Consider the following 14,118-nt stretch of genomic DNA (forward strand, 5'->3'; position numbering starts at 1 on the left):
GTCAGCCTGCCCACCTGTCAACGGCTAACTGAGGCCATTGACAGGATAATTAAGCTAATTAAAGGCCCTGCCCGTCCAACCTTAAGGCTGGTGAGCAGGCCAGGAGCCCGAACGGGCTTCTGAGAAAACATAAAACCTCATCCATGTCTGTCTTTAAAAACTTTAATAAACTTTATGTAATATTCATTAACATGTCCCATCTCGTGTGACATTGTCACATGAGGGGGACATGTTAATAATTTCTTTATTTTGCTATATTTTAGGTTTATTAAACTTTCAGTGCTCTCCCTGAGATAGCACTTAGTCTCAGGGAGCAGTGCATGAAAGAGCGCACTCTGACAGTTGGTGAATCCCTCCCCCCTCGCACAGGGAGTGCATAGCGCTTCCCGTCGGGCAGCCTGCTGGGCTGGCCTTAATTGGCCCGCCCACTCAAAATGGCAGCGGGGCCTGTTTCAGCGGTGGAGTTCGGCTGCCCGTTCGCTACCAAACCGGTGGGGCCCACTCGCCCATTGAGGGCTAAATTCTGCCCCAAGAATCTGATAGTTAGTTCACAAAATAAGCTCTGAAGTTAAAATTGATCCATTATCTCATCAGAGGTAAAGATTTTTCAGTGAGTTACATTTCCATGACATTCACTAGAGGCCGCCATTTTGTCCAGTGATTGACGATTACGTGGTATTCAATAACTCATGTGCATCCCCTAATTAAATTTCATGGAAGGGTCTGAGGTTAAATAAGACATCATAGAAATTATTCAACACAACACAGATTACTCTGGACAAATACCCTCCCTCTTGCTTAACACAATCTAAAATACCTAGACCGTCATTTTGAAAAACAATTCCCACAGGAAAATGCATGACATGGGACTCGAATAAAAGCTTATATTGCAATGCTTTCTATTTAAAAAAACAATATCATGATTCTCATCTTATTTACAAAGAGATCAGTTTAATTGCCTATGTACTCTTTAGCTTGGCCAACAGTATTGGCAGCAGATTTCCTCATTTACATATATACACAATTGATTACTTCATTTTGTAGGAAGAGCACATGGTGTGCTGCAATGCAGTTTTACTGCCAATAAATTCTGTGATGTACTGACAGTCTTGACAATTAAAAATGTTTATGAAATATTAAACAATCAGGAATGCAGACCTTTACATATCATTGAAAAAGAGATTTGTATTGATATAACAGTTTACCACCTTTTAGAAATATCTCAAAGCACTTCATGTTACAGTGAATAACTTTAAAATGCAGTGTCTGTTAATATGTACACAAATATAGTAGCTATTCTGCACGTAGATTCAAAAACAATAATAAAATAAATGATTGAAAAAACCTCATAGAATATAGACTTTCCACGCTTCTTCAAATAATACTATAGGATTTTTAACACCAAATCAAATTGTCAGAACAAGCGGAAAAACTTGAAATTTCATCTGAAGAACGGCATTGTAAAAACGGAGCAGTCACTCGATAATATAGTGCAATATTAACCTTGGTTATACATATACATGCAAGTTGTTGTAGATTTGCACAGTACCTTTAACAAAGAAATTGTCTCAGCGTGCTTGATGGAAGCGTTAACAAAAGAAAAAAAGCACTAAGCCAATGAATTAAGGAAGTATTAGGAGGGGCAACCAAGGTTCTAGTCAAAGAGGTGGATTTTAAGGAGGGGGGCAAGAAACGGTGAAGCAGCAAGGCTCAGACTGGAAATTTCAGACTGGGGCCGAGATAACCGAAAACAAAAACCAAGGAGCGGAGGTGCACAAGGGATCAGATGTTTGAGGAATGCAGAGTTCAGGGGAGTAAGGCTATAAAGGGATTTAATAAATAAGTAAAAATAATTTTAAAATTAAGATGTTGGAGTACAGGAATCCAATATAGGTCAGGGAGACAGGTCAGTAGGATTTGGCATGAGATCAGGCAGGGACGGTAGAGTTTTGGATGAGCTGCAGTTTATGGAAATTGAAAAATGGGCAGGGGAGCATTGGAATAGGAAAGCACAAGATGACCAAACAATTGCTAAGAGTTTCAGCACTAGATGTTACAGAAGTAGAGTTATGGGGTCTATATAATGGAGAGAAAATGGAGTCAGATGTTCAGCTGAAGGGAATGTCAAGGTTTTCATCAGACAGGTTGAGTCTGAGATTGTTCCCAGGGAAGGGGTGAAACATACAGCAAGGGTACGTAGTTGTGTCAGGGTCAAAAAATGATTGCTCTGGCTTTTACCAATTCTTCATTACAGAAAATTGTGATTCACATGAGACTGGATGTCTAACAGTCTAATGAACAGAGGCAGTGGTGGAACAGGGTGTTGCCATGTGAAAGCTGGCTCCATGAATGCAGATACTGTTGCCTAGGGCAGACTGTTGATGAGGGATCAAGGATAGATCGTCAGGGAAGCTACGGAGGTAATGGTGCAACGGCAAATCAAGAAGTTAGTTTCATCCAAAACCTTGAGTAAGAAGTAAGGAGACTACCAATTTGATAATTTTTAAAATTCTTTCACAGGATGTGTGCATCACTGGCTGGGCCAGCATTTTTATTGCCCATCCCAAATTGTCCTCGTGAAGATAGTGGTGTGCCGCCTTCTTGAACTGCTGCAGTCCATGTGGTGGAGGTACACCCACAGTGCTTTTAGGGATGGAGTTCAGGATTTTGACCCAGTGACACTGAAGGAATGGTAATATAATTCCAAGTCAGGATGGTGTGCGGCTTGGAGGGGAAGTTATAGGTGGTGGTGTTTCCATGTGTCTGCTGCCCTTGCCCTTCTAGGTGGTACAGATCACGGGTTTGGAAGATGCTGTCAAAGGAGCCTTGGTGAGTTGCTGCAGTGCATTTTGTAGATGGTGCTTACTGCTGCTAATATGTGTTGGTGGTGGAGGGAATGTGTGTTCAAAGTGGCAGATGAGGTGCCAATCAAGCAGGCTGCTTTATCATGGATGGTGTCAATCTTCTTAATCATTGTTGGAGCTGCACTCATCCAGGCAAGTGGAGCATATTCCATCACACTCCTGACTTGTGCCTTGTAGATGGTGAACAGGCTTTGGGGAGTCAGGTGGTGAGTTACTCACTGCAGAATTTCCAGCCTCTGACCTGCTCTTGTAGCCACAGTATTTATATGGCTAGTCCAGTTCAGTTTCTGGTCAATGGTAACCCCCAGGATGTTGATAGTGGGGGATTGGGCGATGGCAATGCCATTGAATGTCAAGGAGAGATGACTGGATTCTCTCTCTTGTTGGAGATGGTCATTGCCTGGCACTTGTATGGTGCGAATGTTACTTGCCACTTATCAGCCCAAGCCTGAATGTTGTCCAGGTTTTGCTGCATATGGGCATGGACTGCTTCAGTATCTGAGGAGTCGTAAATGGTGCTGAACATTGTGCAATCATCAGCGAACATCCCCACTTCTGACCATATGACAGAGGGAAGGTCATTGATGAAGCAGCTGAAGATGGTTGGGCCTAGGACACAACCTTGAGGAACTTATGCACTGATGTCCTGGGACTGAGATGATTGACCTTCAACAACCACAACCATCTTCCTTTGTGCTGGGTATGATTCCTGTTTTCATTTTCTATAATATTTTATCACATATTTAACTGTCCAATATGTTTTAACTAGTGTACACCTAAGTTATTTCTTCATTCTGTCTTGTTCTAAATATGCTAAACAAGCTTTAAGGCATGGAATCTTCCATCATTATAATTTTGTTTTATACGTTTTAAGGTTGGACGATGAGACTTCCTGGTAGCTGCCAGTTTACCTGTAAAACTACTATTCATTTCAGGGTTTTCCTCGTCGTCTTCATTTTCTGGCTGCTCTATTCCAGCATTTTGCATATCATTGTATGACTTGCTTCGTTTTGGGGTTGGCTTTGTGCCAGACTGAGGACCTCGCAAAGCATCACTGGTAATTACTTCCCCGCTGAGTGGCTGGATTGGAGGTTTGGGTGTTCCATAATAGTTACCTAGGCAATAGGAACAAATTTACATGTTAAATTCAAAAGTTGAGATAATTTGTTAAAAGCTGAGCTTCCATTATTTTTTCCCCCTCTGAATAGCTTTGAAGTAACTATTACTTCCTTTTTTCCTTTAATCAAAGGGCACCAGCTTTGTCCAGCCATCAGCAGCCACATGTATCAAAAGGAGGTACAAATTCATTCACTTCACATTTGCTACTCGATCATTTAACATCTGCATTGTTCTCTGTGGTTTCCACAAAACCTTATACTTCACTTATTCACATAATGCTATGGGCTGGATTTTGGGGTTAGCAGTGAAGCAATGGTACCTTGTAGATAAATTGAAGCAATTTGAAGAAAGCTGCCTACAAAGATCGAGTGATCTGTATGGAGCAGACTTCCTCTTTTTCGACAGCAGCTTAAATCTGGTGTCAAGTCAAGGGGGTATCTTGGCATGCGGCAGCATGGATGACATCAAGCTGGATAAGAAGCCAATCACATTGAAGTATACTCACAGACAGCAAAACATGAAATGAAAAGCACTGAATTCCTTCACTTTTAATATATCAGGTGGTGGGATAAATTATGATGATTGGATTAAGGTAGAAACAACAATTTTATAAACAAACATTAAAAGTAAATAAATTTTCTTTTATATAAAAAAAATTTAACATTCCACAAACTTAAAGTTAGCTTTCCAGGGCCAGTAATGCTAGTTAGTAGTAATTGTAGGCTTAGTACATAAATTAAAACAAAGACAGAAAATGCAGGAAAAACTCAGCAGGTCTATGGAGAGAAAAATAGAGTTCATGTTTCGAGTCTGTATGATTCTTTTTTAGAGCTCTGAAGAAGTGTCATATGGATTTGAAATGTTAACTCTGTTTTTTTCTCTCCACAGATGCTGTTAGACCTGCTGAGTTTTTCCAACATTTTCTGTTCTTGTTTCAGCTTTCCAGCATCCGCAGCATTTTGCTTTTACATAAATTAAAAACCTCATTCAACAAGGCGTAAATTTTTCAAGGGCTTGCAGAGAGATTAACATTTTTTTCTTTCATGGGATGTGGCGTCAATGATAAGGCCAGCATTTGTTGCCCATCCCTAACTGCCCTTGAAAAGGTGGTGGTGAGCTGCCTTCTTGAACTGCTGCAGTCCAGTTAACAGTATAAAAGTGCAAGTTTTTTTTTGTCAACTCACTGACTACTTAGGGATTGCAATCTGGTGGAATTTCAACAGCACATCCTCTGGAGGAGTGTAGAATCACTGACAACAACTTCAGGATTTCCATGTTGTTCTCTGCATGTGTGGACAATTGAAGTTGCTATCCATTTAGAAGAGCAATGGCAGGAAATGCTGACAGTTTTGCTGTAAAATCTGGGTCAATACTTGGCTCTGCAATTTTGCACGGACTCTAAAAATAGTGATAGTGTGTAACGAGCGCTCACAAATGGTTATTTTTTAGTATTTTTCAAACAATGAAAGCAGGCAATATCAAGACCCCAGTCAGGTATATTCTGTGTGCAAGGAATTTTAAACTCAAGGACTTAGATGGTCTATCTAGTGCTCCAGGTATTCTTGATGGCATCTTGTCCTTCAACACTGCAATTGAAAAATAACCTATGTTTGGGGATAATTCCAGCTCTTGATTGGAGCTTCTTTTTCCAAACAGGATTTGAAACTGTGGAATCAGCTTTATTGTAGTATTAGAATATAGAGCATTTTGAAGGCAGCTAGAAATCCAAGCCATTCACCATCCTGACTTGGATATATATTGCCGTTCCTTCACTGTCGATGGCTCAAAATGCTGGAATTCTCTCATTAACAACACTGTGGGTGTACCTACATCATATGGACCGCAGCAGTTCAAGAAAGCAGCTCAGCACCACCTTCCCAAGGGCAACTAGAGATGGCCAATAAATGCTGGCCTAGCCAGCGAAACCCACATCCCGTAAATGAATAAAAATGTTAAATAATGCTCAGCCATTCTGTTTTTCTTACTGAAGTGGATAACTTCACAATTAGCCATGTTATACTGTATCTGCCATGTATTTGCCCGCTCACTGAACTTGTCTAAATCGCCTCTTAACACCCTCCTCATCGTTCACATTCCCACCAAGTTTCGTGTCATCAGTAAACGTGGAAATATTACATCTGGTTCCTTCATCCAAATCATTGACGGATATTGTGAATAGCTGGGGCCCAAACACTGATCCCTGTAATATATAGAACTGTGAAGTTCATATCAACTCAATGTTGAACAATTGAGCCCTTTCTTTGTACAATAATGTCTTCTTGGTTGTGGTGAAGGTGTCACATACCCTTAAGAAATGAATCATTTTACAAATCATGTCAGTGTCTTCAGGGAACATAGTGATGGCTGTAACAAAGGAAGCTGGCAGGAGCTCAGATAAAGGTAGCAGCTTCCATTGACTAATGTCTTCAGGGATCACTTCACCAACCTTTGGAGGTGGTTGGCTGGGTTTATGCAGAATGACACTGTCCTTGTAAATGTCGTTGGGAGGACGAGTTTGATTCACAGGGATGGTGATAGTTACCCTGGAGGTGTTGACATTGGTGAGAAGGTGATTTTGTAGAAAACTCTGGTATGTCCATGGATGACATTCTTGGGAGCTCAAAGATAATGAAGCCTGGCAGTGGCCATGTGGAGATGGTTTATAATAATCATGGAAAATGGCAACATCAAATAACTACACTGAAGTATTCAATGAATTCACTTATCAGGGACGTTATTTAAAGATAGAGATACAACCACAACAAAAAATATTGTTTATTTGTATTGCTTGTCAAAAAGACAACATTCAAAATAAAACCAAAAAGGATATTAAATCACTGGAGAACAGTTCAAGCACTGTTATCTATATTTGCATTGGACAGTATAAATGTTCTGTAAAACTATAAATTTGCCACTAGTATACAGGGAAATTATCTTAAGATTAAAAAGGCTTTATGAATGTCTTTTTTAACAACTAGCACATTCCCAGATTCTAATATGCTAAAAAGCCTGACTCCGCTGCTATTAATTTTGTTAACAAAAGCCCCTGTCAGGAGTTGGCATACTCGCATACTTGCTAATCTTCGCGGCAGATAAGAAGTGGCTGAAGCTTAAAAGGATGTATGCTGTCTTATAATGTAGTAACTTCTCTCATGTACATCCCACAACCTTAAAGTATCTCGGAAGAAGAATGGTGCAATGCCCGAGACAACTTTGAAACATGGCAGGAAAATGAAAGTTCATCAGCTCACCCAGCCTAGATACCCAAGTGGACAAAGCATAGCAAGTGGCATGGCACAAAATGAGGTACATAACCCGTTCAACATCTGGTGATCCAATCTCAGTTAGCAAGGTGAAGAGAATAAAAATTAGAAAGCAACATGTTCAACTTAAAGAGGCAGTGGAACACCAGATTCGGTTTCCATTGCTAGTACCTATCTCCAATGGAAATATTCATATGGGAATGCTCATATGTCATAATCCAGTGAGGCCATTGTGCTTCCATGGCCAAATCACTAGCTGACATATTCTGTTCAGGAACGAGCATGAAGTTTAGCTGAAAGGATAATGTGAAGAATACCTGCTGTTGCTCACAGAACCTAATATGAGCCATTGCCTTCATGAGAAGAGGTAACTAATACTTAAACCACTTGCCTTAAGTGATTATTACCAATTCTCAGTCAGATGTTGATTAGACACTGACAAAATACTAGAATTCTGAGCACAGTCCAAATCTTCAGTAACCCAAGTTTAAAATTGCTTCTTGCCATGCCTACTTTTAGTTTTGATAAGAATGGAAGTTATTACGTTTTTGGAAAAAGTGCAGGGATATACCATATCTGAATTCTGTAACTACAGAATATAAATATCATTTGGGTTTTTATAACTTATTTTAGCTTTACATCTTGCTACAAAGGTACAAAGTCCAGAGCCAGGATATTGAGGTCAGTGAGCAGGGCTCAGGGCCCGCTTACCGATGCATAAAATGATGCGGGATGATATTGGGCGGAACTCCTGACGTCACCCCACGTCATTTCAATTTTCAGGAAGGTGGGGATTCAGCCGGATCAGCTGTGTGCCCGCCGACCTATCAATGGCCTATTGAGGTCATTTAGAAGTTTATTGAAGTAATTAATGGACCTGCCCGTCCAACCTTAAGGCTGGCGGGCAGGACAGGAGCCCTGGGGCAGGCTTCGGAAGAACATGAAACCTTACCCACGAGCGGAATGAGGTTTCATGAAGGTTTTTAAAAATTTAATAGAAATTTGAATAAAAGTGATGGACATGTCCCAACTCATGTGACAGTGTCACATGAGGGGACATATCAGGGAAATTTATTTTTGTCCATTGACCATTTTTGAATTTGGCGCCGATCTCCCTGCGGCAGCATTTAGTCTCAGGGAGGTGAGTGCGTTCTTCTATGCGCATGTGCGAAAGAGCACACTCCCACTTAGGGAATCCCCCCACCATCTGCAAAGGGAACACATAGCGCTTCCCGGCGGACGTCACGCAAAATGGCTGCGCACCCCCAATCAGGGGGGCCGATCGGAGATGCGCCTGCACGCATCCACTCCTGCACTTCCCCCCCCCCACCCCCCCCGACTGATCTCCCTGAGGCTAAGTGCTGCCTCAGCGAGATCATCTCGGAATTAAAACTTAAGGTAAATGTTAAAAAAATTTCCCTGACATGTCCCCTCATGTGACACTGTCACATGAGTTGGGACATGTCCATCATTTTAACTCAAACCTTTATTAAGTATTTTAAAACCCTCATGAAACCTCATCCTGCCCATGGATGAGGTTTCATGCTTTTTCCTAAGCCCGCCAGGGCTCCCAGCCTGCCCGCCAACCCTGAGTTGGACAGGCAGCCCTGTCAATTATCTAAATTGTTTTATTAATGGCCTCAATAGGCCCGATGTCAACCCGTGTCATTTTATGCGTCGGCGAGCGGGTCCCGCCCTCCGCTCACTGACCTAAAGATCCTGCCCATGGGCTCAGTAAGCATCACAGAACACGTTTGAGAGAGAATCACGTATTGTTTTCCATCCTAACCTCTCCAACAAAAACTAATTTTGTTTTCCTTTCAAGACCAACCTCACACCTATGTTTGGCAGTGGACAATATCACACTGTTCAACACAACTTACCCTACAAGCATAACTATCAAGGGAAATATCCAGATCTGTAATTAAAAAATTGTAAATGATTGTATCGAGTGCATGCAGATGATTTTGGAAGGAAACAGGAATTCAACAGAATATGTTACACACCAGGAGAATGAGTTTAACAGCTCCCAAATCAGACACCAATTATAATTGTTATTGCACATCAGCAACAAATCTGCTCAATGACCAACTGCAGATGCTATGTCACATACCCTTAATTTTAAGTGCTTTTTATGTAGATCTGTCATACTCTGAATCAAATACTAATTTGAATACTCACTGTCAAATTAATGAGAATTGTAACTAGTATATAATTTTTAAAAAATAGACATACTGAAGGCAATTACCAAATTTCACTGCTTGGTAGTAAACTTTAGGTCGGATCAATAGAAATAAAAATTGGGTGGCTTCTATAACATTTGGGCAATTTGCTCTGCCCATTTATTGCTCAAACTACCCACAGTATATTGCCCATGAGCTCCTTTAAATTAATTTTCTGCTCCTCTCCTGAGGTCCCAGTAAAGCTCACACATTGTGCTGATTACAGGCAGCTCTTGGTGCCATTGGCTTGGATTTGGCACATAATTAAGAATGTAGAGCCAGAACAAACTGGGAAGGAATGCTGTGAAAAGACGGAAATATGGCAGGCCAGTAACATCCAACAGAGGCTCCCACTGAATTGATTTCACTGCAGACCTGGCATTTTGCTGCTGCAGCAGGTAATGGACATCAGCAACAAAAGCAACAAAATTCAAATGACAAAGCCATTAGTCCAACAGTACTGGAAGCATCCCAGTGCAGCGGAATTGAGTAATGTGAAACTCAGGGCTGCAAATAGTACATTAGAAGATCACAATTGCCCCAGCTTCTGTTATGCTGTTGGTCCCATTTCCTTCTTGTTGAATAACTGCATGTAGAATGTGCACATTTCATATTTAGTGCAAATCAGATCTCACAAAAGGTAAAATAGGGAGTATGGAAAACAATGGAGAGAGATCAATAGAGCACAGCAGATGTTAAGTTGCCAATGTGGGATATTTGCTGTTTCCCAATAATAAGTTTCTTCATCAAACCAATTCCCATGGAAATTAGATGAACTTGAAACTGCCTCTTCAGGAAAAGAAAAAGGGAGCAAAAAAGCAAGCACGATGTATTTGAAAATGGACTACCTCCCCAGTTAAAATTATGTTGGTCTCTGACCCATCCAGTTTGCCTCTCACTAAATTAATTGGTGGGATATGTGCAAAAGTGAGCTTGTTGTATTGTTCACTGTCCTGTACTTTATCTGGGAGATGGAAACAAAACACAGGTGGGTAGGAATGTAGGGTCAACTCAGTCACAATGCAGCAGAGCCCAGAGCATCACAGGAGAGAATTAAAAATACATAAACAATGCATCAGCAGCAGAGCCCAGTGTATCACGAGAGGGAATCAAGCGGACTACCAATCAACAAAAATCAAGGATTGAAGTCACAGGGCAACAGGTACATGATTATTTGATGAACATTGCAGATTCATTTTTGCTCTTTAAGCTACAGCTAAGAATCTGTAACTTATTATTAAATTAATAAACTAGATAAATGACAACCTAAATGACAATCTACAGAACTAAAGTCATTGACTGAAAAATAATTTTAACTAATTAAATAAGCAAACCGTTTATTTCAACGTGGCAGAGCAGATGGGATACTGTAGGTGCAGTACATGGAAGTTTCTAGATAACCACCTGCAAGTTCCTCTCCAAGCCACACACCATCCTGACTTGGAACTATATCGCCGTTTCTTCACTGTTGCTGGATCAAAATCCTAGAACTTCCTTCCTAATAGCACTGTGAGAGTACCTGCACCAGATGGACTGCACAGCTCACCGCCACCATCTCCAGATCAATTAGGGATGGGCAACAAAAGATGGCTTTGCCAGTGACACCAAATTCCATGAAAGAATAAAAAATACCAACAAGCCCAGACAACCACATTTGCGGTAAACGGCTGCAGCTCAAGAATCTTGTGTTCAGCGTTGTTGGCTTAAAGCCTGAGCAGCAAACATTGTGGGGCATCAAGAAGGGGGCGAGGTACTTGGACACTTTGATCAAGAGGCAGTAACACCCCTAGGTTAAGTAATACTTTAGAGGTAGCCAGTGGTCAGGGGCACGATGGAGTAACTGTGAGTCAGGCAGGTATGAGGATCCAGGATGTAGTAATGGAGAAGCCTCAGCCCTTGTCTATATCCAACCAACTGACACAAGGTACTTGCTGCCTGTGTGGATGAGAACAAGGACCACAGAGAGGATGGGCAAACGGGCCATGGCACTGTGGTATAGGAAGTCAGTCAAATGGCAGGGGGGCGGGGACGTAAAAAGGAACGTGGTACTGGTAGGGGATAGCGTAGTGAAGGGAATAGGTTCTGTTCCCTGCACGGAGACAATGAGTTATGGAGGTTGTGTTGTTACCCGGTGCCAAGATTCAGAACGTTTCCTTTCAGCTGGAGAAGAACTCTGAGTAGGAAAGGGAGGCTCCAGCTTTCATATTCCATGTAGGAGCCAACAATAAGGATAGAACTAAAAATGAGTTTGTGCGGTGATTGTTTGAGGAACTGGAATCTAAATTAATAAGCAGAACAATTTGGCTTGGGTCAAGCAGATGACAGAATTAAACAAGTGGCTCAAAGAGTGGTGTGAGAAGAAGGAGTTTTGATTCATGGGAAACTGGCAATAGTACTGCAGAAAGAGGGAGTTGTTCCTTTGGGGTGGGTTCCATGTAAACCAGGCTGGGATCAGCATTCTGGTGAATTGCACTGGATAGGGCTTCAAACTGAGAAGGAGTCGGAAGAGGGGCAGATGAAGAGAAATCTAGAAATTTAAAGAGAAAAGTTGAAGAAATACAGCAGTACAGTGATTTGGTAGGACAGGAAGGGACTAAGAGTTTAATCGTAATAGCGCATAAAGGTAAGGATAATAGTTAAAAAAAACTTAAAGACCCTTTATCTGTATGCACAAATTTGAAGGTAACATGAGAAACAAACTAGCATCAAAAATAGAGAAATGGGTTTGACCTAATCACCATTACAGTTGGAAGGTGATCAAGTTTAGAATTAAATATTTCAGGGTCCTTAACATTTCAAAAAGCAGACAGAATGGAAAAGGAAGAGGAGTAGCCCTTACAATAAGAATGACATAAGGACAGCAATAAGGAGAATCTAGGCCCAGATGATCAGGAGGTAGAATCAGCATGGTTGGGGATTAGGAATAACAAGAGTCATAAAACTCTGATGGAAGTATATTATAGGCCCACTAATAGTAGTTAAGCTGTTGGACAGAACATTAAGAAATAATTGGAGCTTGTAACACAAGAAAAATAATACCCAACAAGTACTTCAGTCTTCATATAGACTGGATTAATCAAATTGGCAAAGATTGTCTGGAAAATGAAATAGTGGAATGTTTTCATCATAGTTTCCTAGAACAATGGGCAGAATTTAGCCCTTGGCTGGTGAGCGGGCGGGCAGCGATTCCCACCGCCAAAACGGGACTCACCGCCATTTTGAGTGGGCGGGCCAATTAAGGCCCGCCCAGTGGCCTGCCCGACAGGAAGCACTATGCGCTTCCTGTTCCGGGGAGGGAGGGAATCCCCAACTGTCAAAGTGCGCTCTTTCACGCATGCATGCGAAAGAGCACACTGCTCCCTGAGGCAAAGTCCTGGCTCAGGGAGTTTAGTGAAAGGTAAGTGAAGTCAAAAAATAGAGACATTTTAAAATTATTAACATGTCCCCCTCATGTGACAGTGTCACACGAGATGGGATATGTTGATAACAAATTCATTAAATTTATTAAATTTTTACAAAAGGGTCATGAAACTTCATCCTGCCAGTGGATGAAGTTTCATTAATAATCTACAGGCCGCTGGGGCTCCTGGCCTGTCCGCCAGCCTTAATTTGGACGGGCAGGTCTTTAATTATCTTAATGAGCCTGTCAATGGTCTCAATTGGCAGGTCGGTGGGCGGACAGCTGATTTCGCTGTCCGCTCGCCTTCCTTATGATTTAAATGGCCGAGGATGATGTCGGGGATTCCTCCCGTGTCATTTTCCCCTCGCCAAAGGGTCCTGCCCCCAAATCTCAGAGGGTAAAATCTTGGCCGTGTTATGGAACCGACTAAGGACAAAGCACTATTTTAGATCTAGCAGGCAAAATTTTTCCGTCGGTGAGCTGGGGGAAGAGGCCTGCTCGCTGACGCGAAAATGACGCAGGATGACATCAGGAGGAACACCCAACGTCATCCCGCCCCATTTAAATATTCAGGAAGGCAGGCGGACAGCGAGATCAGCTGTCTGCCCGCCGACCTGTCAATGGCCAATTGAGGCCATTGACAGCATAATTAAGCCAATTAAAGGCCCCGCCCATCAAACCTTAAGATTGGCGGGCAGGCCAGGAGCCCCAGTGGGCTTCTGAAAAAACATGAAACCTCATCCATCGGCGGGATGAGGTTTCATGCCTGTTTTAAAAAACTTTAATAAAGTTAATGTGATATTTATTAACATGTCCCATCTTGTGTGACATTGTCACATGAGGGGGTCATGTTAATAATTTTTAAATTTTTCTATTTCTGTAGTTTATAAAACTTTCAGCGCTCTCCCTGAGACAGCACTTAGTCTCAGGGAGCAGTGCGCTCGCTCTTTCATGCGCATGCATGAAACAGCACACTCTGACGGTTGGGGAATCTCTCCCCCCCGCACAGGAAGCACATAGTGTTTCCCGTCGGGTGACCCGCCCACTCAAAATGGCAGCGGGGCCTGTTTCAGCGGCAGCGATCGGCTGCCCGCCTGCCGCCAAGCCAGTGGGGCCCGCCTGCCCATCAAGGGCAAAGCCCTGCCCAGCATGGTGAAATGAGGCAATGTTAATGAATAATCTCATTGTAAAAGACCCCCTGGAAAAAGATGATCATAATACAACTGAATTCTAAGAGTGAAATATTGGAG

General features: G+C 42.0%; 1 protein-coding gene across 12 annotated transcripts in view; it reads right to left on the minus strand.

The window, feature by feature from the left end:
* magi1b (membrane associated guanylate kinase, WW and PDZ domain containing 1b) overlaps positions 1–14,118 on the minus strand; it is a 510,580-nt gene that overhangs the window by 106,003 nt on the left and 390,459 nt on the right. For all 12 annotated transcript variants that reach the window (XM_041191217.1, XM_041191208.1, XM_041191207.1 and 9 more), the window contains one exon: positions 3,776–3,979. In XM_041191217.1, the coding sequence (XP_041047151.1) occupies positions 3,776–3,979 (204 nt within the window). The remainder of the gene's footprint in view (positions 1–3,775; positions 3,980–14,118) is intronic.

The sequence above is a fragment of the Carcharodon carcharias genome, chromosome 7 (assembly GCF_017639515.1).
Source record: "Carcharodon carcharias isolate sCarCar2 chromosome 7, sCarCar2.pri, whole genome shotgun sequence".
NCBI classification, from domain to species: Eukaryota; Metazoa; Chordata; class Chondrichthyes; order Lamniformes; family Lamnidae; genus Carcharodon; species Carcharodon carcharias.